The sequence below is a fragment of the Aquarana catesbeiana genome, linkage group LG09 (genome assembly GCF_042186555.1).
Source record: "Aquarana catesbeiana isolate 2022-GZ linkage group LG09, ASM4218655v1, whole genome shotgun sequence".
Classification (NCBI taxonomy): Eukaryota; Metazoa; Chordata; class Amphibia; order Anura; family Ranidae; genus Aquarana; species Aquarana catesbeiana.
Genome location: NC_133332.1, coordinates 183,219,725 through 183,247,541, shown reverse-complemented (window position 1 = coordinate 183,247,541; position 27,817 = coordinate 183,219,725). Strand labels below are relative to the sequence as shown.

The 27,817-nt window shown below is 38.6% G+C and overlaps 1 protein-coding gene across 3 annotated transcripts in view; it reads left to right on the top strand.

Annotated features, from left to right (window-relative positions):
- Positions 1–27,817, top strand: part of GRIA3 (glutamate ionotropic receptor AMPA type subunit 3) — a 446,082-nt gene that overhangs the window by 351,051 nt on the left and 67,214 nt on the right. For all 3 annotated transcript variants that reach the window (XR_012236014.1, XM_073599435.1, XM_073599434.1), the window contains exons 6-7: positions 13,158–13,319; positions 18,193–18,360. Coding sequence is in view for 2 of the 3 variants with exons in the window: in XM_073599435.1 (XP_073455536.1) it covers positions 13,158–13,319; positions 18,193–18,360 (330 nt within the window). In the remaining variant the exon portion in view is untranslated. The remainder of the gene's footprint in view (positions 1–13,157; positions 13,320–18,192; positions 18,361–27,817) is intronic.

Sequence of the window (27,817 nt, the reverse complement as noted above, 5' to 3'; positions counted from 1 at the left end):
ATGACCCAGTAAGTCAGTGGACCGTCAGCTGGAAAGCTCTCCATCTCTGTTTTGGCCCCGAGGTAATCATCCACCATGTGATGCAGACAAGTGGCGTAACTAGAACCTTCAGGGCCCCGATGCAAGAAACCATGAAGGCCCCCTGACCCCGAGACAGGGCCTTTTCCTCCGAGCCCAAGGGCGGAACAACAGGGCCTGGTTGCAACTGGGTGGCTGCGTATAAAGGAATCAATTTCTCCATTTCCGTTGGCTTCTCCTCCTCTCCCTCCAGCAGGCATTTAGTGGCTGCAGGAGGAAAATAGAGAGATTGGTTCCTCTATGTCAGTGTTTCACAATCTTTTTCCAGTCAGGGCACCCTTGAAGTATACCCCTAGGTGAATGGGGCTGCACTGCAACCACCCTGCAACTGTGTGCATTGCATGCAGTTACAGCATAGTGATGACACATTTAAGGGGTTAAAACAGGTGGTCAGGAGGCAACATATTGCCTCTATACCGGCTGTCAAATGCCTCTGAAAAGCGATCTAAACATGAATCACTTTTCAAATTAAATTTGAATGAAATTTCAACAAAATGTGCATACATACTTAGAAACACACATACATACACATATATAAACACACACATACACATATATAAACACACACATACACATATATAAGCACACACATGTAATACACACACATATACTGTATATATATCAATATATATATATATATATATATATATATATATATATATATATATATATATATATATATAAAAATTAATAAATGCACATATGCAGACACATACATAAATCATAAATACAGTACATACATGCACATACACACACACACATTTTATGGCTGACTGCCTTGTCCAACGATGCCTGAACATTCCCTTCCACGTGATGGTAGAGAGATGGAATGGCCTTACGTGAAAAGTAGTAGCGACTGGGAACCTGCCATTGTGGTACAGCACATTGTGCGAATTCACGGAAGGGGGCAGAATCCACCAGGCTGAAAGGCAGAAGTTGTAGAGCCAACAGCTTTGACAAGCTTGCATTTAGATGCTGGGCATGTGGGTAGCAGGGACTGTATTTTTTTTTCCCGCTGCAACAGATGGAGCAGAGAAAATTGCCAGCTACAGTCTACAGCTGGTGGTGTGCTGCTGGCAGATGTGCTGCTAGGACCTAGGACACCCAGTGCTATACTATAATCCCTGTCAGTGGAGCCTGCTGAGAGGTAATGACTCGATATAGGAGGGGCAGACTAAAGTGGGTAAGGAGGAGAAGGGACAGATTTGTGCCCCTTTTGTGTGGCTTTTAGGTGCTCTTGCCAATGGGCTAAGTGGTTGGATGTTAAATGCCTTGTTAAGCATGTGGTGCCCAAATGTTGGTGTTTTTGCCACGTTTGATGTGCCTGAGACACAGTTTGCAGATCGCAACACTACGATCTGCTACAGATCTGCTGAAAAAGGCCCAGACAACTGAGCTTTGGGGAATGGAGATATTAGCTGCAGAATGTGATGGAATAGGGTGGCTGCTCTCTTCTCTTTCTTGATGTCGGCCTTCTTGGGGTTGTGCCGCCTCCCCTTCAGTTTACTCCTCTGCTCTGTCTGGCACCCAAGTCACATCAGTGACCTCATCATCATCATCTCTATCTCCTCCATCTTCATCATTACCACTGGAGACAACTTGGCAATATGCTGCGGCTTTGGGAACATGAATGCTAATTTGTCTACCAGTGTTCCTCCCTCTCTTTAGGCTCATGTTCCTGTCATCCTCAACCTCAGAACCAACATCTGAATCCAGTATTGACAGGACATTATCAAGGAGCAAGTGGCTGATGCTGTGGTCAAATAACTCAGCTGACTCCTTAATGGCTGATGTTGGGGTTATGGCAGGAATAGATGCGGACAAGGAGGCAGGTTTATCCACTCTGGCAACTGCAGGTGACTGCACACTTGTTTCTTCTTGTGTGATAAAGCATGAGGAGGATGAGGAAGGTTTAGTAAGACAGTCCACCACCACCACCTCTGCATGCTGTGGCTGGATAGCACAGGCAAACTCACTAAACAGAGGAAATGATGCCCTGCCTGAGGACTGACCACCAGGTCCACCTTTGCCTGTGGACAAATTTGTTGCTGGCACCCTTACAGTGCCAAGGGAACGCCTGCCTCTTCTTGCCCTCCCAGAAATTATTGAGAGGGAGGAGGTGGTGCTTATAAGCAATTGTAAAGAAGTTGAAATCTGTATGTAGATGCACTTTAATCAATGTAAAGAGGTGTTTGGTGCACTTTAATTTGAGTACTCACACTACACAGACACACTCCACGGATACACTATAACATAAGGCAATATAATGCACCAAACGTACAGTGACGCGTTAAACTGCCAGTAACGCACACAGAACTATATGACACTAAACTGGCAGTAACACACACAAAACTATATGGCGTTAAACTGGCAGTAACGCACACAGAACTGTATGGCGTTAAACTGGCAGTAACGCACACAAAACTATATGGCATTAAACTAGCAGTAACGCACACAGAACTATATGGCGTTAAACTGGCAGCAATGCACACAGAAGTAAATGGTGTTAAAATGGCAGTAATGCACAAAACTATATGGCGTTAAACTGGCAGTAACACACACAGAAGTAAATGGCGTTAAACTGGCAGTAATGCAATCAAATAGATGGTGTTCAACCGTCACTACACTGATGCTACCTGAACTGCCCCAACAGTGAACCCCCCCTGCTCATCTTTCCCATCACTGTATCCCCCTGCTCATCTGCCCCATCACTGTACCCCCTGCTTTTGTGTCCCACCGCTGAATACCCCTTCTCATCCCTCCCACCACTGTACCTTCTGCACATCTGCCCCACCACTGTAAACTTCCTGCTCATCTGCCCAACCACTGTACCTCCCTGCACATTTGCTCCACCACTGTATCTCCATGCTCTTCTGTCTCACTACTAGATCACCTTCTCATCTGTCCTAACACTGAACCCATCTCCTCATCTGCTCCACCCCTGTAACCCGCTTTCTCATCTGCCCCACCAATGTACCTCCTGCACATCTGTCTCACCTTTGTACCCCTCTGCTCTCCTGCCCCACCACTGTAACCCCCTGCTCATCTGTCCCACCAATACTCCCCCTTTCACATCTGCCCCACTGCTCTACCCCCTGCTTTTCTGTCCCACCACTAAACCCCCTTCTAATCTGGCCCAACACTGAACCCCCCACTCATCTGTCCCATCACTGTAACCCCCTGCTCTTCTGTCCCACTGCTGAACCCCCTTCTCATCTCTTCCACCACTGTACCCTCCTGCTTATCTGCTCCACCGCTGTACCCTCTTCCCATCTATGTTATGCGTGATATGCAGAGTGGTGAAAGGAAGCAGAGATGAGACACATCTACCTGTCCTGGCACACTCATCCTTCTGATCCACCTCTCACATCCAGCCCACATGCTTGTATGTGATGTATGTGATGTCACATACAAGCATCTGGAATGGATGCGCATTGATGAGCTCAGGTCAGGGGCATTGGGCAGTGGGCCTGTGCAGGATCATAAGTTGGGCCCCCGCAACTGAGGAAAAGTGTGGCACAAAGCACTGCAGCAGAAGTTGGGTGTGATTTTTATTGCGCTGAATACTGGCTGTGGCTTAAAGGGACACAGAGTGCAGGGGTTCAGTAGTAAGTGATGCAAAGGTTCAGGAATAATTTCAACAAAGTTCCCAGAAGCTCAGCAGTAATTCCACAAACTGTCACCTGATTGTGGTTTTCTCAATCACAGAGAAATCCCTTCTTTCTGAGATTGGTAGTGGCAACCTCTTCCTCCAGATGGTGGACGGGGCTATCAGGACTGTGATTGGCTTTAGCAGTGGCCAATGACAGCCCCCCTCCAGCAGAACAGCACCCAATCTCTTCCCCATCACAAAAGCTGACTACAGCAAAGTTAGAGAACCAAACAATGTTTCCAATCTTTTACAATGTGTGGGGGCACAGTGCCTCCCCGTCAGTGCAGGTTCGGCGTGGGGAATTCTGAAATTGGAATGCATTAGTGTCTCACTGACACTTCCCTGCACTGCTCTGCTAATGGGGAGGGAGTCGAGTTCCGGCAAAAGAGGCTTTGTGTGCTGGTGGCGGCACCAGTGCCGGGAGTTGCCTACCCCTGTTCTAAGGCTAAGATAGTAAATGCACTATCACATTTTTTTGTTTATATCAAATATCACTTTAGCTGGTTATACTTACTACTTTACTTTTTCAGTCATCGCCGGAAAGCTTAGTAATCTAAGTTGAGTAAGCTTTTGTGTTTTGACTGAGAAGTATATTCAACCCTTTTATTTTATGTTTAATTTGATTTTGTAACTTCTGCCACTAAGAATGGTTTAATATACTGGATCAAGTTTAAAATATTTACAAACCTATATTATAAAATGAGCATTGCAGAATGAAAATGCTTTGCAGTGGCACAGCCTGGGTGCTTCTAATGCCGCACACACACGAGCGGACTTTCCAGCGGACTAGGTCCGACAGGATTAGTCTGGCAGACAATCCGATAGTGTGTGGGCTAGTCCGATAGCTTTTCAGGTTAAAAATCTGATAGACCTAGAAATAGAACATGTTTCAAATCTGTCCGACGGACTCATAGTCCAACGGACTAAAATTGGGAAAACCGTTCGTCTGTGAGCTGGTCCGACGGACCAAATACGACGCAAGGGAAGCTATTGGCTACTGGCTATTGAACTTCCTTTTTTAGTCCCGTTTACGTCATCACGTTCAAACTGAACGGACTTATGAACGGACTTAGGCCTATCATGTGTGGCCAAGTCCGTTGGTTCGGAAAGTCCGTCAAACCTAGTCAGAAAGTCCGTCATAAAGTCCGTCGGACCTAGTCCACAGGAAAGTCTGCTCGTGTGTACGCGGCATTATTGTGTTACTATATAGTGCCATGCACATGTAAATCATGCTAACATCACTGCTGTGGCTAACAATGAATTAGTCAAGTATTTAGCTGTACACCTGTTGATATCAAGTATATTAACAACATTACTTTGATATTTGATAGTGACTTGTAGATGAATTTATTCATCAGGATTTTGTGTACACAAGTCTTTTACTGGTTGTACTTCTTCATCTAGTCCTTGCCTGTATATAACCTTAATGAGATTCTTTCTCTATGAAATTGTTGACTAGTTCTGTATTTTGTGCATACACCTCAATCATTGTAGTAGTATGGACATATACATATCTAGATCTGAGAGATCTTACAACAAAGAGGTGGTTCGTTCCGCAATACACATTTATTAATAGGGTTACATAATCTATACAAAGTACACACCCAACAGTATTTACAACACAATGTACAGTGTAGGTCTCCTGGCTTACATGGTATTTACAAATTACCCACAACACCCATATTTACAGTACAGTATAAAATACAAGTATATTAGATTACCTGTTAACTTCAGGTCAGCCCATGGTGACTGCTGTCTGTTCCCACACCAAAGAGTGAGTTAGCTTGGTCACAAAGCATTATATCCCCCCCTCCTTTCTGTAGTGTGGCTAATATAATTCTCCCTAATTGGTCACTGTACCTAGTAAATGTATATTGGGCACAGCCTGATTGGATGAGTCAAAGAAGGCTGTTGTTTACTACCCAGGGAAGATGTTCTCAGGGAGAACAAAAGGCCAACCTTTGAAGTTGAACTAATTACAATAACACCAACACAACACTCAGTATTTTAAATATATTTCCCTCTAACTGAAATATATTTCTAATTGCAATATTTTACAGCGAATAATGGAGATTTCACATAATCCCCTAAGGCAACAGATGGCCCCTTGTGGCCAGTTGAAAATATGAGACTCGGCCACACCTAGAATAATGGTTTATGTGCAATCTCCTTCAATATCTGGCACGTTTGACTTTGTCCTCTGAAATGAAATAAAACTCTTTGAGAAGAAAAAAAAAAACTTTTAAACTCTCCATCTCTACAGTTCACACTTCTGGATCCCAGTATTGGTAGTAATCACTTGTTCTGGATGTCATAAGTCCAAAATAGAAATCATGAGAAACAGCACCAAAACAAAACAATAAGGAAAAACAAAACAAAAACATGAGGATCCTTGTTCTCAACAGTCCAATAATAACAATAGTCCGATACTAACAGTACGAAAGTCCATAAGGCGAATCTGGTCCTGTTGCCCTTGCTTCTGGGACGGCCTTCACTGGTGATTCCAAGTGGATACAGCATACAATAATAGCCTGGGGACCAGCTTTTCCTGGCTTTCTAAGATTATACTTTATTAATGTGGACAAAGGTAGAGAAATAAAAACACAAGTACATTTAAAACATATGCATTCAACTGAATGCTTGTCTGGTAAGTCTGAGCCGTAAGGACCTTTGATTAGAATTGCCATAGATATACTGCGACATACTAATGAGACCCCTTTCCCAGTGACATGTGTAACAATTTGAATGGTTACGCCCTTCAGCCAGGTGTCTGATTTTCATCCCCCCATCTTTCTTCCTCCATTGTCATATGCCTGCAAGTACCTCTGCCCCACCTTCTGTGGAATACCACGTTGTGTGTTCGTGTATGACCCTTCACGTGTTCCGGGGAGTTTTGTTGCCATCGCAACTCACCACTAACCCCTTTTACTGGAACTGTGTTCCGTTCAACCTTGGCTGGTGCCAAACCTTTGGGCATATAGCTCTGTCATTGGCTACCATGTGTAGCTACTGTATGAGTCCTGCCTTTAGCAGGCTACGGAAGAGGTCATCACCTTAAGAGTTTTCCGTGCAGATTAGGCAGTGTCGCCTACGCAGACAAAAATAACTTGATTTCAGAATACGGATAAGTGTGATGTCATCAGTCACTAGTGGCTTCAGGAACAATCAAACTAAATTACTCTTAAGTACAATTGTACTATACTCCCTGCTATTTGCCAATCACTATGAGTCTCACCAGTCCCAGTATATCTATATGATATTCACGCAATGCTCTTTGAACTTGATTATGGCACAAAAAGAAAACTGACCAAAAAAAAATTGATCCATGACCACATATGATGACTGCCCAATATTAGAACTGTAGAGAGGATTGTATGTCACATATACAAAGAAAATAGTCACATGACTGTTGCTAACACCCCGGTGTTACTGTCATAGTTGGTAATAGCTACAATCACATACATTTATATAACAATTATCCAATGTTGAAAGAGAGAAGAAAAACTGTTGGAACTTGGTCCATCCCCAAAAATGCTATAGGGAAGCTTTAATATTCTATATCAACATTTCTAACCATTTTAAATGTTCTCCATATAATGTTCCCCCTACTCCCCTCTTTTTTTTTTTTAATTTTACCCTAGTGAAACTAAACTCAAGAATTGCCAAACAAAAAAAAATAGAGGTACTATAGGAAAGAAAGAAAAATAGAAAACATAAAAAAAAAGAATTAAAAAAAAATATATAAATAAAAATCTTTCTTCCCCCTTTGTTTTTTTTTTGTAAACAAAAAAAAATTACCATTAAGAAAAAAGAAGAAAAAAAAATAAGAATAAAAATGAGAGAAAAAAAAATTAACAAGTTAAAAAAAAAATTGAATCTGTATCCTGTCAAAAAAAAACATTGAAATTGCCTTCAAACATTGTAGCTATTCAAAAGGCAACACCCTCTGTCGGTGGTGATTAACATATTAATTGACTCTCAGTGCAAATCTATTTGCAATTCAATCAGGCCACAAGAACTTGTATTACAGAGAGCAGGATCTCTGTTTTAAAAAAAAGTTTAAATGTTTTTCTTTTTAGAATTTAGTTGGGCCTGACTGCAATTAATTGGATTCAAGGCTTCTCCTTAAAACAAAAAAAAAATAAAAATTATGTTTCAAGGTCCTCTGTGTTTCAAAGTACTTTGTCCAGTCTGGGTCCAATCATTTGTCCTTGTCTGTGTATGTCTCCTAAAATACAAAACTCAAAAATTAATAACACCTCACTGTACCTCTCTGAGAGGTTCATAATGGACTAAACTAGTAGTGGATGATTGGAACAGACTTTCAGCTGAGATAATGCGTCCATCCACAGTAAGTACAGTCGAAAATGTACAGACACACCCACATATCTGTACTCTGACAAACAAAAAGTTATAGGAAACCTGGTGTGTTTGTAAGTACTTAAAGTTTAAGAAGACAACCTGTAGACATAAAACCTTTACACATATTAACAGCACATGTGTCAATTTGGAAGGAAAAACAAAACACCAGATCTACTGAATCCATAAGATGCCACAGGGTGCAAAGCAATGCATTGTTATGTATTTTCCACGTATTAGAGTGAATGAAACTTCACTCTAAGCCACAGAAAAGGAAAAATTATCAAAACAAAATCCCTACAGTTTCTCAGAGTTATAGGGATCGAGATCTCTTATCTGTGCACAGGTTATTTATTTGCGAATACATATAAACTTGTAAAAAAAAAAGTATTGATTTAAACTGGTACCAGTATTGAGCTCATTACAAACGAGAAAAATTAATAAAATAATCATAAACAGTACAAAGCATGCGCATTAGTGTGATCACACTTATTGATGGCTATAACACAATGGTGAGTACACCCCTACAAAAAAAAAATCTTTCTTTACACATGGACAGTTCATACCCATGCATTTCATCACTCAGACACACACATTCATTTAGATTGAACCCATACATCCTGGATAGAGCTTTGATAAATCGCAACTGAATTGTTATGTGTTTACGCAAACAGGAGAAAAGAAACAAAAAAAAACAAACAAAAACCAAGAACACCAACCAAAAACAAATACATAAATAAAAAATATATAAAATGAAGCAAGAGTAGGCTTCTGTACTAAACACTACTTGTACCCTATACCTTTGAATATTTATGGCAGTCTTCTGATCCTTTGGGGAAGATAAACACCTGTATTACTAATAACCATGTTTGAATACCTAGCCTAATATACATTACCTTAGGTGTATGTATTTATGTATAAATACATCTATATTGATACACCTGATTAATATGTAAATACTTTTTCATGAGCTCCCTGCACCTGGAAAATATAACTTAGACAAAAGTTATTACCCTTTTCCCTTTCTTTCACACAAAGAAAACACTGCCACATTGTTACATTTACATATTTACATTGGTATATGTTCACTGACATTCACCCTTGGATCTGGTGAAAACAAATGACTCAGATCATAGACATCTGAATGACACATTAGATCTGGTATTTCTTTTGCTTTTTCTACATTGCTTATATTTAAGGTTTGTTCCCAGTAAGGTGAAGTCCTAGCAGATAGCATAGATAGGTTGGCCCCCCCTCCAGTATTTTCTGCTTGAATGGAACAGATGGTTTTCTGTGGGACCTTAACAATTTGATCAAAAGATTGTTTTATTTCTTTCAGTTCTTTCCTACACTGTACCACATCTGCATGGCATGCTTCATATTTTACCTTAAGAACATGTTGTGATGTTTCCATTATTTTATTGGTATTTTCCCAATTATGAATATGCGACTTCAGTAGTTCAATCTCATTTTCAAGAGAGGTAATTGTGCTAATTAGCTTAACCTCTTTCAGAACTGATTTCCTGTGCTGTAATCTGAGATCACTTTCCATGGAATTTACATTCAAAGGGGAGCATGAAGCTATTTGCCTTTGACTAGTACCTGGGGGGCCATGCCTATAGATCTTATCTTTGGAGGCATTGTAATTGTAATGGTGCCTCTTTCTGTTTGAAAAGGTGGCAAATTCTCCTGTAGTGTGACTTGCGAAACAGGTTTTGTTGTTTGTACTCTGGTGATAAATCTTTGATTTCACAGAATTAGACCTTCTGGCCACATGAAAAAATTTGTGCATACAGTCCATGATGCATTGATATGAATCTTTAAGGGGATTTATAAAAAATGCACATTTAATTTTAAATTTTGGATGGGCATTAGCTATTAGGAGGGTTTTGTACTCTGGGTCCTCTCTGTGTACGTTTCTCCGTTTGCCTACATAGTAAGCTGACCATAGCCTGTTTGCATAAAGAAGTGGATTCTCATTATTTTCCTGTTTTGTTCTATACGCTTCTTTTAAGCCTAGGTCAAAGGGATATATTATTTTTAGCAATTCATCTACAGTTTCATTGTAATCTGCTCTTCCTTCTTTAACATGGTCTGGTAGGGAAGACCATGTGTCTAAGTTAACTGTTAATAGTAAAACTTTAACCTGATCTCTGGAGTTGGCAACTCCCAGCAATTTACATCGTTGCAAGACATTATCTGCATGAAATGTTATGTGCACTTCTGGCAACAGTTTGCCAATATTGTTAGCTACAAGTAGCACATTTTCTAAAGACTGTCTGTCCTCCCTATCCATCTTTTGTGCTGTGCTCTCAATTCCTGTTGATATGCATACATACAGGAAACAGCTCTCTCTTTTTTTTTTTTTTAAATAGACTGAATCTTCATGCATAGAAACATTGGGCAACAGCTCTTTTCATCTCCTTCTAATGCATCTGGACTCTTCATGTACCAATTCTATATTATATTTAGCTTTTAACAAAAGTTATGTGTTCCTCGTAGGCTCCCTATTAATTACACACTGTAGAACACAGCTATTTCTTATAGCCCATTTCTATATCGAGCACCTAGAGCACCCAATGTTCATTTTTTTAGCATTCAAATGAAAAACCCTTTCAAAGTGTGCCTTTTGTAGATATTGCAACTCCTTGAGATATTGCTGAAAGAGACCACCAAATTTTTCTGTCCCTTCGTGTTCGCCATTTTGTTGACTAGTTCTGTATTTTGTGCATACACCTCAATCATTGTAGTAGTATGGACATATACATATCTAGATCTGAGAGATCTTACAACAAAGAGGTGGTTCGTTCCGCAATACACATTTATTAATAGGGTTACATAATCTATACAAAGTACACACCCAACAGTATTTACAACACAATGTACAGTGTAGGTCTCCTGGCTTACATGGTATTTACAAATTACCCACAACACCCATATTTACAGTACAGTATAAAATACAAGTATATTAGATTACCTGTTAACTTCAGGTCAGCCCATGGTGACTGCTGTCTGTTCCCACACCAAAGAGTGAGTTAGCTTGGTCACAAAGCATTATATCCCCCCCCCTCCTTTCTGTAGTGTGGCTAATATAATTCTCCCTAATTGGTCACTGTACCTAGTAAATGTATATTGGGCACAGCCTGATTGGATGAGTCAAAGAAGGCTGTTGTTTACTACCCAGGGAAGATGTTCTCAGGGAGAACAAAAGGCCAACCTTTGAAGTTGAACTAATTACAATAACACCAACACAACACTCAGTATTTTAAATATATTTCCCTCTAACTGAAATATATTTCTAATTGCAATATTTTACAGCGATTAATGGAGATTTCACATAATCCCCTAAGGCAACAAAATCTATAAATTATTTTTGTGCTTTAGTAAAGTAAGCAGCATCCCCTAATATGTAATACCATGACTATTAAAAAATAAGATGGTCGAGTGCAATAGTACATTGTACTAGACAGACCGCAAAACAGTATAAAGTTATGGACAGTTGCCCTGTAGTTTGTAATTGTTTTATAAAGGTATATATGTGGACCCAATATGGGGACATTTTACAGGACTGCAAGGCTGTGATGTTCAAATAGTCACTTTTTCTGAAAGTGAAGTTTAGCAAATAAAGCTGTGTTGTCTAGTTGTCTTCTATAGAAGCTCACTTACAGAATCCACATTTCTGTGTATATTGTAAACTCTAACCAAACACCTAGATGGAGGAAAATATTTTTTAAACAGAACTAACACCCACTAGCACCAGCACCCTATGCATTTAGAAAATAATCTATAGAGTGGTATCCTCCAGCAACACAGCCGAACAAAGGAAGGGCACAGTAGCATGCATGATTGCATTGCCTTCTGCATTTATCGATTGAATGGACTCTTATGCCGCGTACACACGACCGGTTTTGCCATCTAAATAAACTCCGAAGATTTCTCCGACGGAATTTCATTCAAGCAGTCTTGATTACACACGGTCAACCCAATGTCCGACCGTCCAGAACGCGGTGACGTACAACACTTACGACAGGACTAGAAAAAGGAAGTTCAATAGCCAGTAGCCAATAGCTTAGACCTAGGGTTGGTAGGTGGTAGAGACTACGGGGTTGATTTACTAAAGGCAAATAGACTGTGCACTTTTCAAAGTGCAGTTGCACTCTACAAGAGCAGTTACTCCAGAGCTTAGTAAATGAGGTAAATCTTCATTTTGTAAAGAATACCCAATCACATGCAAGGAAAATGAAAAAAAAAACAGCATTTTTGCTTGCACATGATTGGATGATGGAAGTCAGCAGAGCTTTTGCTCATTTACTAAGCTCTAAAGCAACTGCTCTTGCAGAGTGCAACTGCACTTTACAAAGTGCAGTCTATTTGCCTTTAGTAAATCAACCCCTATCTATGTTTATATACTACTGCAGCTGTACACCAGGCTTTGTACATTGGATTTTTGTTCCAACTAGTGATAGTTCCCCTTGGAGTGGTGGGCATGGAACAACTGACCCATTTGCCTTATGATAATTGCACTGAGTACATAACAAACTTTAGGACAACATGATACAAACTCCTGGAAAATGAGTCTAACATGTTAGGGTAAATGTTCACTATATTAAATGCAGTGTAATTGTAATATAATTTTATTCAATGACAAAACACAAGATCATTCATTTCACAGGAATATAAAAAAAGTTTTCGAATTATGGCAAGGTTCTCATTATTACAGAGAAACTACACTTTAGTGTAACATAACACAATGGTCTGTTAGATGCTGTATTAGAAAACAAATGTCAAGATAGGCTGGCCACGGCCCTTATTGCAAGATTATATGGTTCTAGGCTTGGCAGACCATGATTAGCAGATTTTTTATGTGTGGACAAGAAGATGGCTTTTGACCCCTCATAACTAAAAGTAATGTCCATAAGAAATCAAGCAACCTGGTTTATTGGTTAAACACCCATCTGGCCTACCTCATAAAAGGCATGTTAAAATTTCCTAAATATCCTGGTTTTGTTACAAAAATTGATCCAGTCAGGAAACTAACTTTTTATCATTTTATTTTCTACAAACACAGGGGTTTACAGGCATTTCATTGGAGAGAGTCATGCATGGTGGAGCTAATGTCACTGGATTTCAGATTGTGAATAATGAGAATCCGCTTGTCCAGCAGTTTGTACAGCGATGGGTGCGTCTGGATGAACGAGAGTTCCCTGAAGCAAGGAATTCACCATTAAAGGTATAGTATGCCTCTCTGACTGGTGTTTCTTATTCACATATCCAACTCCTACGCATTATAATTAACAAAGCATGCATATATCATTTTCCAGACACCTAACAAGACTTAATTGCACTTTTTCTTTAATTATATTGTTTGTGAGTGAGCAGCAGAAAACGCAACTTTTACCACTATCATAAGGAAAACCACACCACAGCTGTTTAGCCCTTTCTACTTAGTCTGTATATTTATACAGGGAAAGGGAGGGACTGCATGCCTTAAGCTTTTCAAACACGTACAATAGTGAAACAGAGAACCATTCCTAATTTCATCATCGCACTCTACTTAGTTCACCCAATCTGGCTAATCACTTTGGGACTGGGTATATCCTGGAAAGTCTGACACACTTGCTCCATCATTGTAGGTGATGACTTTGCTGTGTAACTAAATATATGTTAGGGTAAAAACTTTGAAAACACTTCCTCGAGCATGGGTTATTACAAATAGCATACATTAGGTTCACAGGTGCAGTGGAGAGAAACATAGACAGTACAGGCTCCTGGAAGTATGCTCCCATTAACATGCAAATGTGTATTCTGACTGTTGTGGCTTGTGGAGAGCCCAGATTGGGGTAAACTGAGCATGTTTTTTTTTTACTTTAAAACAACTAATCCTCAAAAGAATGCCCAATGCTGGCTGGAAACATTAATTATGCATAAAGCAGTACTTAGCCCTCTCTGGTGCAAGGACCTATAGCAATTGTTATATTATTTACATTATATTACCAAAAGTATTGGGACACTTGTCTTTACACGCACATGAACTATAATGGCATACCAGTCTTAGTCCCTGGGGTTCATTATTGCGTTGGCCCACCTTTTGCAGCTATAAAAGCTTCAACTCTTCTGGGACGGCTGTCCACAAGGTTTAGGAGTGTGTCTATGGAAATGTTTGACCATTCTTCCAGAAGCGCATTTGTGAGGTCAAGCACTGATGTGGAAGAGAAGGCCTGGCTCGCAGTCTCCACTCTATATCATCCCAAAGGTGTTCTATCAGGTTGAGGTCAGGACTGGTGCAGGCCAGTCAAGTTCCTCCACCCAAAACACGCTCATCTATGTCTTTATGGACCTTGTTTGTGCACTGGTGTGCAGTCATGTTGAAAAAGAAAGGAGTCATCCTCAAACCCTTCCCACAAAGAGCATGAAATTGTCCAAAATGTCTTGGTATGCTGATGCCATAAGCGTTCCCTTCACTGGAACTAAGGGGCCAAACGCAACCCCAGGAAAATAACCCCACACCATAATCCCCCCTCCACCAAATGATTTCGACCATTTCACAAAGCAAGGTCCATGAAGACATGGATGAGCGAGTTTGGGGTGGAGGAACTTGACTGGCCGGCACAGAGTCCTGACCTCAACCTGATAGAACACCTTTGGGATGAATTAGAGCGCAGACTGCGAGCCAGGCCTTCTCGTCCACATCAGTGCCTGACCTCACAAATGCGCTTTTGGAAGAATGGTCAAACATTCCCATAGATACAATCCTAAACCTTGTGGACAGCCTTCCCAGAAGCATTGAAGCTGTTATAGCTACAAAGGGTGGGCCAATTCAATATTGAACCTTACAGACTTATGCCCCGTACACACGGTCGGACTTTGTTCGGACATTCCGACAACAAAATCCTAGGATTTTTTCCGACGGATGTTGGCTCAAACTTGTCTTGCATACACACGGTCACACAAAGTTGTCGGAAAATCTGATCGTTTTAAACGCGGTGATGTAAAACATGTACGTCGGGACTATAAACGGGGCAGTGGCCAATAGCTTTCATCTCTTTATTTATTCTGAGCATGCGTGGCACTTTGTCCGTCGGATTTGTGTACACACGATTGGAATTTCCGACAATGGATTTTGTTGTCGGAAAATTTTATCTCCTGCTCTCCAACTTTGTGTGTCGGAAAATCCGATGGAAAATGTGCGATGGAGCCTACACACGGTCGGAATTTCCGACAACACGCTCCGATCGGACATTTTCCATCGGAAAATCCGACCGTGTGTACGGGGCATAAGGCTGGGATACCATTAAAGTTAATGTGCATGTAAAGGCAGGCACCCCAATACTTTTGGTAATATAGTGTATATTTTAACATCTTGGTTGTTTCCTAACAAATGACCATGTATACAATGTAATGTCCATCCCTACCTTTGTACCTAGTTTAAAAAGTGTCATTTTTAAATAATGAAAGCAGATTTTAATTGCACAGTTCATGTTTATAAAGGTAGTGTGTTAAATTATTTCTAATCCTATATTTTCTAACTAAATAAGAATGTGTATTAAAAGTTAAGTAATTTCAGTAATACTGCGTTGAATATGTATACTGTATTAACTGTAAGAATATTTAAATCTTTCAATTACATTTTATGGAGTCTTGATTGTTTAATTAAAGAAATAAAATGTGTACCCTTGCCTTTATCAAAATATAGTAAAAAGCAATCAAAACAAATTAAGCTATCCTCTACTCTTCATATCCACTGGGCTTAAAAATGTTCTTGAAATTACAAATTTAGTTCATCTGTGATGGGCACTAATTACAATTATTTGACAAATTCAATGAGTTTCAATAAGTTTTCAATACTAAAAACAGCCGAATATCAAAGCAAGGTATTAACAATTTATATCAAAACTATGAAGTAACCAAACTGTTGCCAGTAGGTTTCCTGAGCTGATCAGTTCAGTTACTTTTGCCTGGACGGTTGATAAAATGTCGTAAAAAAATACCTGAGAATCTATGTATGTAGGGGCAGCACAGATTGGACACTGGTAAATAATGAGTTAATAAAATGTATTTACCCTTATTACTACACTAGCTTTTAGCAAGGATATCACAAATATTATGTCATATAAATTAAGTGTTTGGCGCTGGCATATGCAGTAGAGGGATGCATTTAACAAATTATTGAGAATTTTTTTAAAAATTGTTAGAAGCTAGAGTTTTTGTTAGAAGAAACTTTGCAGGGGTGTTCAGCAAAAAAGAAAAACTCCTTTATCTGCTTGCTAGCATGTTTCTTAAATGCATGCTACATGCACATTGTGTACATTCTCATAAGATGCTGAAGAGTTGAGCCAGGTGCCATGAATTTGCAATAGCTTTGCATTATTAGCCAAAAATGCCAAGAAGGGAGATGCCAGATGTGGAAGAAGAATCAGAGAAGATGGCAGTGACAACAACAGAGCGTGTAGAGCTGTCTAAAGGCAATCTCAGAGATAGATTTTCCATAATTTGGAAGTATGCCGTGCATACTTGTATATTTTGAGTAGTACTTCCACAACTCCCCTCCCTCCCCATCACAGCTTGATTCCACTTTAAATTCTTCAATATTAAAATTTGTCAGAGGTATTAAACAGCTGCACTCTTTAACCACAGAAATGTTATGCTAATGGTAAAAACATCTGAATGATTTTCTAACGCGTTTCGAGGGTTAGCCTCTTCATCAGAGCCTTAGAGGGCCAAATCTAGCCTGTGTTTACATGTATAAAAGTAGATATAGATAGAGGAAGCTGGGTGGGTAGTGAACCATTACATAGGTGGTATAGTGTTGCGAGCAAATTCTCTTTCACAATAAGGGGTATCTTTCCACATCTCAGCACTCTCAGTACCATAGGGATGGTGTGTAGATGCCGTCTATTGATTGCTGTTGGTCTTAAAAACCGGAGGTTGGTTCCGGTATTGCAGCCGAAGGTCTATGGATGTGTATCCACGTTCTTGTTAGGTTATGCTGGACAATTCCCCTGCGCTGTGGCTGTGTGCTGTCTCCTACCAGGCTACAGCCATGTTTGCGTCTGGATTCCTGGTGGAGTAGGAGTGAGCTATTGCGCAGTATGGCCATGTGACCTTGATACAGGCAGTGTTCCTTCCTTCCAAAGAAGAAACACTGCCTGTATCAAGGTCACACGGCCATACTGCACAGTAGCTCACTCCCACTCCAGGAATCCAGAAGCACAACATGGCTTTAGCCTGGTAGGAGACAGCACACAGCCACAGCACGGGGGAGTCGTTCAGCATAGCCTAACAAGGACGTGGATACACATCCATAGACCTTCGGCTGCAATACCGGAACCAACCACCAGGGTTTTAAGACCAACAGCAATCAATAGATGGCCCTACATTTACACACCATCCCTATGGTACTGAGAGTGCTGAGATGTGGAAAGATACCCCTTACATTGAAAGAGAATTCGCCCACAACACTATAACACCTATGTAGTGGTACACTACCCGTCCAGCTTCCTCTATATCTACTTTATACATGTAAACACAGACTAGATTTGGCCCTCTAAGGCTCTGATGAAGAGGCTAACCCTCGAAACACGTTAGCCAACTATTTGAGTATCCCTTGTGGGGACAACAACTTATATCAATCTACTAAATGTGTAACATTGCTCTTACCTATATGTACGAATGCGTAGTATTTCCTTGTATATATTACTTGTGTTTACAATAAACTCTTTCTTTCAATTATTCATGCAACAGGCCACGCGCCTTTCTTTTCCTTTTTCACATAATATTTCGGACTTCCCCTAGTCGGCATAGGCAGCGGGGCTTGTATGATCTCTTCACATATACAACCTTAAGAAATACTACCACCCTTACTAAGGCCCTCTGCACCAGCGCAGGAGAATATATTTTCTGTTTATATCTAAATGGTTGGGACAGAACTGCAAAATGCCCATTCATGGTTTTTGTAAACCCCCGTAACATAATAATTAATTGAAGCATAAATAACTGTAACCTTTTTATTCAAAAAGCAATATTAGTATTCAAGCATCTTTTCATTATTATTATGTATACACTGTCTGAGACTATGTGTCATATATGCTTTTTGTTATGTTTAGTATACATCTGCACTGACCCATGATGCAGTCCTGGTAATTGCAGAAGCATTTCGATACTTAAGAAGGCAACGAGTGGATGTCTCAAGAAGAGGGAGTGCTGGTGACTGCCTGGCAAACCCTGCAGTGCCTTGGAGCCAAGGGATAGATATTGAACGGGCTCTGAAAATGGTAACTATGACACATTGCATAATAAGATTTCTAGCTATAGAATTGTATTATACAGTAATTGTTTGTTTACAAGAGCTTGAGAAAAAAAATAACTTTTTTTTTTTTTGCCCTGTTTTCCATCATCTCACCTATTCTGATATTTCTCATATGCATTTAAAATTGTGCATTCTTTTTCTAGAAAATGACTTAGAACCCTAAAACATATTTTTTTTTATGCAGAAGCCCTGGAGAATAAAATGGTGGTTGTTGCAATTTTTTATGCAACGCGATATTTGTACAGCCATTTTTAAAATGCAAACTTTTAGGACTTTAATGAATTTCAGTGCACACAAACACAATATAATAACCATTTTTTTGTTGCAATATAAAAGATGATGTTACACCAAGTAAATAGCTAACATGTCACTTTTTAAAATTGCAAACACCCAAGGAACCACAACAAACTATGGTACCAAAAAAATCCTCATAGGAAATGCTTTAGAAGCCTCTAAAGCTTAGTAGTTTAGAGTTACACAGGAGGTCTGGCACTAAAAATGTTACCCTCACTCAGACATTTGCAACGATACCTCACATGTGCAGTGCAGTTACCGTTTACATATGTGTAAAGGACCTGTGTGCGCATTCTGCATGAGCACGGGGGCACTTTAAAAATGTTTTATTTCAATATTTATTTTATATAAATGTATTTTTTTATACTGTACCTTTAATCTTTTATTGAACTTTATTGCTATCAAAAGGGATGAACATCCCTTGGTTAGCAGGGGCCATGCTAGACCCTCTTTATGAAGAGATCTGGGGTCTATTAGAAAATCATCTGATCAAACCGAGAGCAGATGCTTTACAAGCTGGTAATGGCTTGATAACAAACAAACCAAAACTGGAAGTAACAAGATCCTTTTCATTTCTGGTTTCTAGTGTCAGAGAGGGGGACAAACAATGAAAGCTCCACTCTGTGTAGTGTATCTGATGTGAACAGTCACCAGTACTGGGCTCCCCAGTGGGATGGTAGAGCCTGGTAAAGGCGGCGGTTGGCTCCCTTCTGCCACCTGTAAAAGTGATCAGGCGGCTATATAGCCATACAATTCACTTTTACTTTAAAGATGTTTGCCAGCTGAAGAAACTGATTTCTGGATCATGGCTGCAGCCATGACCCAGATGTCAGCACCACTTCCCGAGGAGGTAGATGTACCCTCGGTTGGGAAGTGGTTAGGTTAATGTTTGAGTATAGGCCCATATTAGGCATTATAGGCATTGCCTCAGAACTCAGACTATCACCAAATAAGGAAGGCCTATACTTAAAATCTGATTTTGGGTTACAGATTTTATAATTATACAGTATAGGACACAGGATTTTATGTTTTGCTAGTGCGCTTAGGTAATGGACCTCTTACTGAGAGAAGATTACCTCTTTCCTTTGGAATTTCTTTTCCTCTCTGATTATTCTTCTATAAAGTCCCTTGGACACATCATAGCCATTGTGACTCTTCTGTGGCTTCTGGATCTGTTGACTTCTCAGCTGTGCCTTAGGGGACTGCACCAGATTGAAGAAGTGAGGCAAAGATGTAATTTTACTGGAATGCGCTGGACCCTGCTCTAGGCACTTCCCATTGCAAGGGGATGGTTGCCTTCTTGGAGGCTGTGCTGTACGCTCAGTTTCATTCCACACCATTGCAACTCAAAATTCTGGCAACATGGAACAAAAAAAAGACTTGGTCCTTAGACCACTTCAAGTGTCTGACCCCCAGGGCTAGACTCTCCCTAGCATGGTGGAATCCCAACTGAGCCATGGAGTTATGGAAGTCCTTTCAGTCTGATTGCACACTTATTATCAGCTATAGAGTTTCTGATATCACCTCTATGCACCTCTATGCATCTGGCCTGTTCAATGGACAATGAATTAGTATAATACATTCCTTACAGTCTCCAGTTTGCAATAAAGATGAACAAGTAGTATAGTTTTATGTACATGGTGACATAGGCATGTGATGTTAAATACAAATTTTGGAATAAATAACAGTAAACCTCTATGTACTGCGTATTTAACTGATTGCCCAGAATTCCACTTAAACCTAGCATTAGGTTAATGAAAAAAACAAAAAAATGCTGCAGGCATTAAGTGTAGACACCTAGAGGTGCCTGCACATAGTGGCAGCAGACTTCCAAACCTTTCTGTCCTGAGCCGCTCGGCCTTTATTTGTGCCAAAGACTGTCCAACCCTTCCTGCATCCTGCACATTCCTTGTGTCCAATAAGGCTGCACATCATAGTGATGGGCCGGTGGGAATGTCTGGGGTGAGAGCTTATTAAACAAACTGACACTACCTAAAAGTTTCAGAACCAAAACGATGTTAGGCTATGACATTAGGGTTTGGTAGGCTTCTGCAGGTGTGTGTTTTCAGGAAAACTTTACCTGTCCCAGTTTTTGTTTTTTTATTTTAAAAGAATAACATTTCCTTAAAGATACAGATTCAAATATAAGGAAAATAAAGCCACGGTGTGCTCTGTTTCCAACAAAAGCAAAAGGGAAAATACAGGTGAAATATACAGTACACAATATAGAAGGGAAATCATCCAATGAAGACACTTGTTCCTGGGACAACTTTCTAAGTGGGAATTTCCCTCACACTGGAAAGATATCTTCCCACTTCCCTTTTTCTCCAAAGGACAGGAAGCAAATGGAAATCTCCCTAATTAGGCAAAAAATATATATATATATTTGGGGTTTATACACTTTATCATCCATGCTAAAAATAATATGATGGTAAAGTTTACAAAACCTATAGCTCTATATACCTACAGAAAAACAACTTACTATATATGCGTCTTGTGTATTGTGTGCTTTTTTTAAATCAGTGTTGGAGGAAAAATTGTGATCAAAACTAGACAACTGCCTTCAGTTGGCTAGTTGGACAATTTTAAAATAAATTTCTCCCATTTTTTTAAATGAATTTCAAAATTAACATAAAAATCCTATTAGTATATTTATATCAGGAGTGGGAGGTTGTGGTATTCAAATAATGAGAATTATGGGAAATGTAGTTCAGCAACATCTAGCATGGCAAAGGTTCAACATCTAGCATGCCACATGTTGTAATGATTTCTTGGATAATTAGAAATCATTATTCTGATGCATTTATATTCACATAAAACAAAGCCTGGTTAGAAAATGCAAACAGACTAGCGTGATATTCGGCTTATGCTTGTATGCAAGTTTTATTTGGCTTTGTTTTAGGAAAAGGAAAGTAAATAAGAAGATAACAGATTGTAAAAAGATTTGTGAATCGTGAAAATCTCAGCTCTGCGAGGCTCATGTTTTTAGTATCAGGGCACAATGTGATTCTTATAGAAAGAGACATGTTTTTAGAATTGGGTGGCAGAAAATAAACCTGAGCTTCCCGAGAAAATACGATACTTTGCACTGCTTCACCCAGGGCTTTTAAGCTGTGATCAAACAGTACATTATTTGTGTCATCATCAGCTTATGTTACTAGTCAAATCTACATTTATGATTTTCTAGCATCTCCCTAATAATTTAAAAGGCTATAGGATGCCGATATTCTGCAGTTTCAATTGTAGCTTAGTTGTAGTAAGCAGCACAAGTATGACAGTGTAGTACTATTGGATGATTTAAGTCAACACAACACTGCTTTCACTAACCTAAGTAATTTTTCTTTTTCCAAAGTGAAAATTCTCTTTGCAAAGTGAAAACAAAAATCTTTTTTTTTTTTTTTTTTTTTTTTATGTTTCTTGCACATGATTGAATGATTGAATATTCTTTGCAAAGTTTTCACTTTGATAGTGAACATATCTTCTACTGTCACAAAGGAAAGTAGAAGAATAGCACTGGATCCATAAAGTTATCGTATCGGTATTGTCATACTAAAGTATTGATGTTGATGTAATTAATTTGGCTTCTACACCCTAGAGGTTTTCAATGGTCTTATTGGCTTGTAGTATAAAAGAACAAAATAGAAATTGGAAGCGACCACACCACTGCTAAGAGGCCCAGGTACAACTTGTTTCTTAGTTTCACATTATTTATTGCAAATCAATAATATAACATAATTGACATTATGGGGTATTTTTCGTCTACTTGGAAACAACCAGTAGGGGGAGTAATATATGGCAATAGGAAGCAGTGCTAGGCTATGCCAATTATTACCTTTCTAGCCAGAGTGACTATTAAATCCATATGGTTTTTAGCCACCAGGGGGAGCATGTCCTTCGTTTTTTTCATTTTTTTATCTAATGCCATTGAAACTTTATTGATACAAACGGAAGACTTCCTGTCACGTTCGTATTTACCCGCCTTTTTGTCGTTATAAGCTCGTAACCTAATGACCAATCCACTTCCCTGAGGACGTTCATAACGAAACGTACTTCGGAGCGATACGTGGTCACGTGATTGTTTACCTACATCTGGTTATCTGGTTGTCTCTCACGTCGGGTGGAACGCACGCCATCCATTGATGCGGTGCGATGGGTCTCTGACACCAACCATACCCTGACAAACGAGCAGCCCCAGTGCCGGGTAGGCACCTACAAATGTAAGCGGCCATTTGGCTATTTAATGTTACCTTAACATTTTAATAAAAAGACCAAAACATTCCCCTAGAGTGGGACTTTTGAGGCACTACCATCAATGATACATCATTGATGGTAGTGCCTCAAAAGTCCCACTCTAGGGGAATGTTTTGGTCTTTTTAGATTTTTGGGATGTGGCACACCCTCTGCTTAGTACTACTCCCTGTCAGAGACCTCTTTTTCTTAACATTTTAATAAATGGTTTTACACTATGGAGACTTTGTTTGTTTCCCATATATACATTGCTTGAACGATTGGGATCGGAGGGGTTCATGCCTAAATCATCATCCAGGTGTCAAGCCGTCCATGTGAGCAGGCACAATCCTGCATAAGCGCTAGTGACTCTCTTTTTAATTAAAGGGGTCATTGGTATCTGGTAAGCAGATATCTATTACTTCAAGGTGTATTTTCTTCTTTCTTTTGGTGACGGAACCTTTTTTTATATCATTGGCAAGAAATTGGCACATGTTGGAAGATATCACTCCACTTTAGAATTAATATTCACTGTATTGTGAAAATTTATCATTGGCATTGTTATCAATGTACTGCTTTGGTTGGTTATGCAGTAACTCCACTGCCAATATTTATAATAATCAATTTTTTATTAATGAAGGTACTTAATTAAGCATAATTTTGTTTGCACTTTAAATATTATATCCTAGTTTCTAGCACCCCCTATCTATTTAACTATAACTTGATTTCAGTAAAAGTTAGGTGGACAATACAAATTATATCCAATGCATTATGGAGATCTAAACAATTGATAACAATGTAACTGAACTAGAATTGAATTGGATCTTTATTGGTAATTTTCAGTGTGATTACAAGTACAGGCTTTATCAGCAGCTGATTTAGCAAATAAAGAAGGAGGCATTTTAGACCCCTGAAATGTGTTGGATACTTTTTGGATTGCACCCCCCCCCCCCCCCCCCAAATTTTATGGAATAAAGATGTATCTGGACTTCTTAGCCATGGTGTAGCACTTCAATTACCATTTTTGTTACATTCTGCTGTAAAAAATTAGGGTCAATATGTACATGTAACCAATTTGAACTTCTTTTCCAACACCCAGCAATATGGTATTTACCTATGTACTGGGTGATAATAACCACTCACAATCATTGCAACCATTCATTTTGACACATAGAGATTTTCCAATATATCGGAAAATCTTTCTGATTATTTTGTGACCTTTGCCTTTTCTCTAAAAAAATAGCCTTTCAAAAGTACATATTTTCCAAGGCATCATTTGTTGTTTGAGAGAAATAACAGTAGGTTTCAGCAATATTAACACATTATCAAAACTACTGGTGCTTAACCACATTTTTTGGATTGCTTCCTTATATTTTTATATAGTATATATACTTTATACAGTATAACAGCACAAGACAGCTGTTGCCTTCATCAAGTACTTTGGCAGTGTAGCATTTGGAACAAGTATGGACAGATTTACTACCACCCATTAATCTTGGTGAAAAGACTGTTCATGTATGACCATCTTGTGATATATCAGAATAGGGGATCTCACTTGATCCTTAGGGGTTGATTTACTAAAGGCAAATAGGCTGTGCACTTTGCAAAGTGCAGTTTCACACTGCAAGTGTAGTTGTTTCAAGATTTAGTAAATGAGGAAAGCTTCACTTTAAAAAGCATACCCAACCACGTGCAAGGAAAAAAAAAAACAGTATTTTTACCTGCACATGATTGGATGATGAAAGTCAGCAGAGCTTTTTGCTCATTTACTAAGTTCTGGAGCAACTGCACTTTCCAAAGTGCACAACCTATTTGCCTTTAGAAAATCAATCCCTAAAATGGACTAATGTGCAGTAAGCATAGGCAAAAATGTCCACATTGTTAAAGAAAAAAAGAGTTTTTGTTTCTTACTATACACTAATAAGTGATTTAAATCAAGAGAACTGACATATAATCACACACATAGGTTGGACTTGATGGACTTGTGTCTTTTTTTCAACCTCACCTACTATGTAACTATATGTAAGAACATTTTTTATTAAACTGGCACCATAACATAACATTGTAATGACATTGATTCACTTATTGAAAAATAACTGCACCAAAGTGTGGATACATGCTAATACAGATTTGGCATTTTACATTTTCTCCAATACTACATATTAATATGTAATTTTTAAAGAGATGAAGGTTTGAATGTTTGTCAAGTCATCACAATATTCAGTACCTTATAGGCAGTAAGTAACCTCTCTGTTATAAATGTTTTAAAATATATACCGTATATCGTTTAGATTGCTTACTGTTATATGGCTGAATAGTAAAAGATTGCTTCAGTGGCTCAGTTAATTACCCTTACATAAATTATTTCAATGGCTTCAGGCACTTTTTTTTCTCATTTTATTGTTTTCATGATTTGTTATTTATACATGCAAAGAATGATCAAAGAAACTCTGCAATACACAGTTAGGTTGTCATTGTGAGCCAGGTATCATTGGAAGCCAGAGATTCCAAAATTGGAGATTTTAATAGCCAGATATACTGTATACTAAGCAAGATATGTACATTTCAGCTATAAAAATAATTTTCCTTAATATAATTGCTTCTCAAAGAATGACCCGAAAGCTTTGCCTTTTGATAATTTAGTCTGTTAAATTTAATAGTTTAATTTAGAAAAATTGATCTGTCTACTGCAAACTGCAAGCTAAAAACAAGCACACTAGCCCATATTCGTGTAAACAGCTTTTGCTAAACTAAGCAGTAAGATATAGATCATCCGTGTTTTATTATAACAGGACCAAAATAGGCTGAGAAAATTAAATGAGCTCACTAGTCACAGAGAAACTGGACTTTTTGCAAATGCCAGAACTGTCAGCTTTCCAGTCCGTCAGACAATGAGGTTGATATACCAAAAGCAAATAGATTATACACTTTTGCAAGTGCAGTTGCTCCAGAGCTTAGCAAATGAGGTAAACATTCACTTTACAAAGAATACTCACATGCAAGGAAAAAAATGAATTTTTGCTTGCACATGATCGGTTAAGTTGAAAGTTAGCAGAGCTCCCCCTCATTTACTAAGCTCTGGGGGAAAATGAGTGCAACTGCACTTGCAAAAGTGCACAGTCTATCTGCCTTTAGTAAATCTACCCCAATGACTGACAATAAAATGTTACTACAAAACATTGTACAAATTATTAAACAAAAGGCAAACAAACACAGAAAAAATCTATTTCCCTTATGAATTGTCCAAGGAATATTAGCTAGAATATACTACAGAAAAATATATTTGTAAATTGTTTAGAAATTGTAATACCCACTCTTCACGCAGATGTGATTTTTCATCAGTCAGGTATTTTTGTTATAGTCATGTATTTTTTCAGATACGATGACAGAATTTTGTATTAAACGTGTACTATGTTGTGACATCTTGAACAGTACAGTATTACAGAACAGTCAAAAGGGGTCCATGTGATGATCTGTATCCTGGTCTACAAAAACACAAAGAGCAGGGAGTCACTTTAATTTCATGCAAGAATGATTATTTGTGTCTTACTGTGTACTATATAATAACATAAACAATTAAGTGTATCATGGCACAACTACATAATGTTATTATGAAGCAGATAATGCCTAATAGACCTTGAAAAAAAGAACGCAAGCGTCATCCCACATGAAGAATACATGACTTGGTCAATTAACCATTTTAGAACCATTACTGTTTAATGCTTTTGTTAACAAAAAAATGTAGAAACAAAGAAACCAAGTCTGCAATTTTAATTAAAATAATATCTGGTGACCCTGCCATGAAGGTCCTGGTTCAGACTTGGGCTGTTTTAGGGTGACAGCTCTACTATCCTGTCTCCAAATTGTGATCCTGCCTTTTCACTCCATCTAACGTGTTTCCTTTGAGGACGACACATGGCCATTTCAGCATACAAAACACAGGCATGTTCCACTGCTGTCATCTTCAGGCATCTCTCATTATGAAATGCCATGTATCAATTAATGGAGTGCATGCATGTAGACAGGAAATAGCTGAAAAGGGGCTGCACTGAGATGCAGCAAAGAAGGAAAAAAGGTGAATGCAAATACTTCAAAAAATGAGTGTCAATGTTAGGTTTATAGTTAATTTTCAATTCTGGACAATTTAAATTAGATATGAGAAATGTACAGTATGCATAGACGTTACATTCTTAAAAAAAAATTGTAACTAGATCCAGCAACAATAGTAACTGATGCTTTACGAAAAAAAAAATTCTAGCCATCAAAGAGGGAGTTGGAATTCACCTTTTCCTTTTAAAATTATTTTAATTCTATTATCCCACAAATATGCAGCATACATTCTAGAGAAAAGAAGACTTTATATATAGAGTGTATGTGTGTGTATATATATATATATATATATATCTATATATATAGATATATATATATATATATAGATACATATATATATATATATATATATCTCAGTGAGGATATTGCCATTTAAAATACTTCCAAGTTTTATAAGCAAATGGAATAAAAGTTACACTGACTTATGCCAAGAAAAACAGTTCCTCTTGTGTATACAAAAATATTTTTTGCAGAAAGTCATATGACCACCAACATATAACTAATATATCATTAAAAAAACAATCCTAAAAATTTAATCAGCAAGCTTCACAGTCCACTTTTTCAGGAGTTTATTGAGAAGCAATGGTTGTTATGGTATGTTATTGATATATTTAAATGGTGGTCCAAACGTCAATATAGTTTACACATACAATAATGTAAACATGTAATACAAACTATTGAATAACTTTCCCTCTCACCAGAGGCCAGGGATACACAGCAACTAGAAAAGAGCAAGAAAGGGACTCCCACTCTCACAGGAAAAATAGCTGAACCACTGACCATCAGACCAC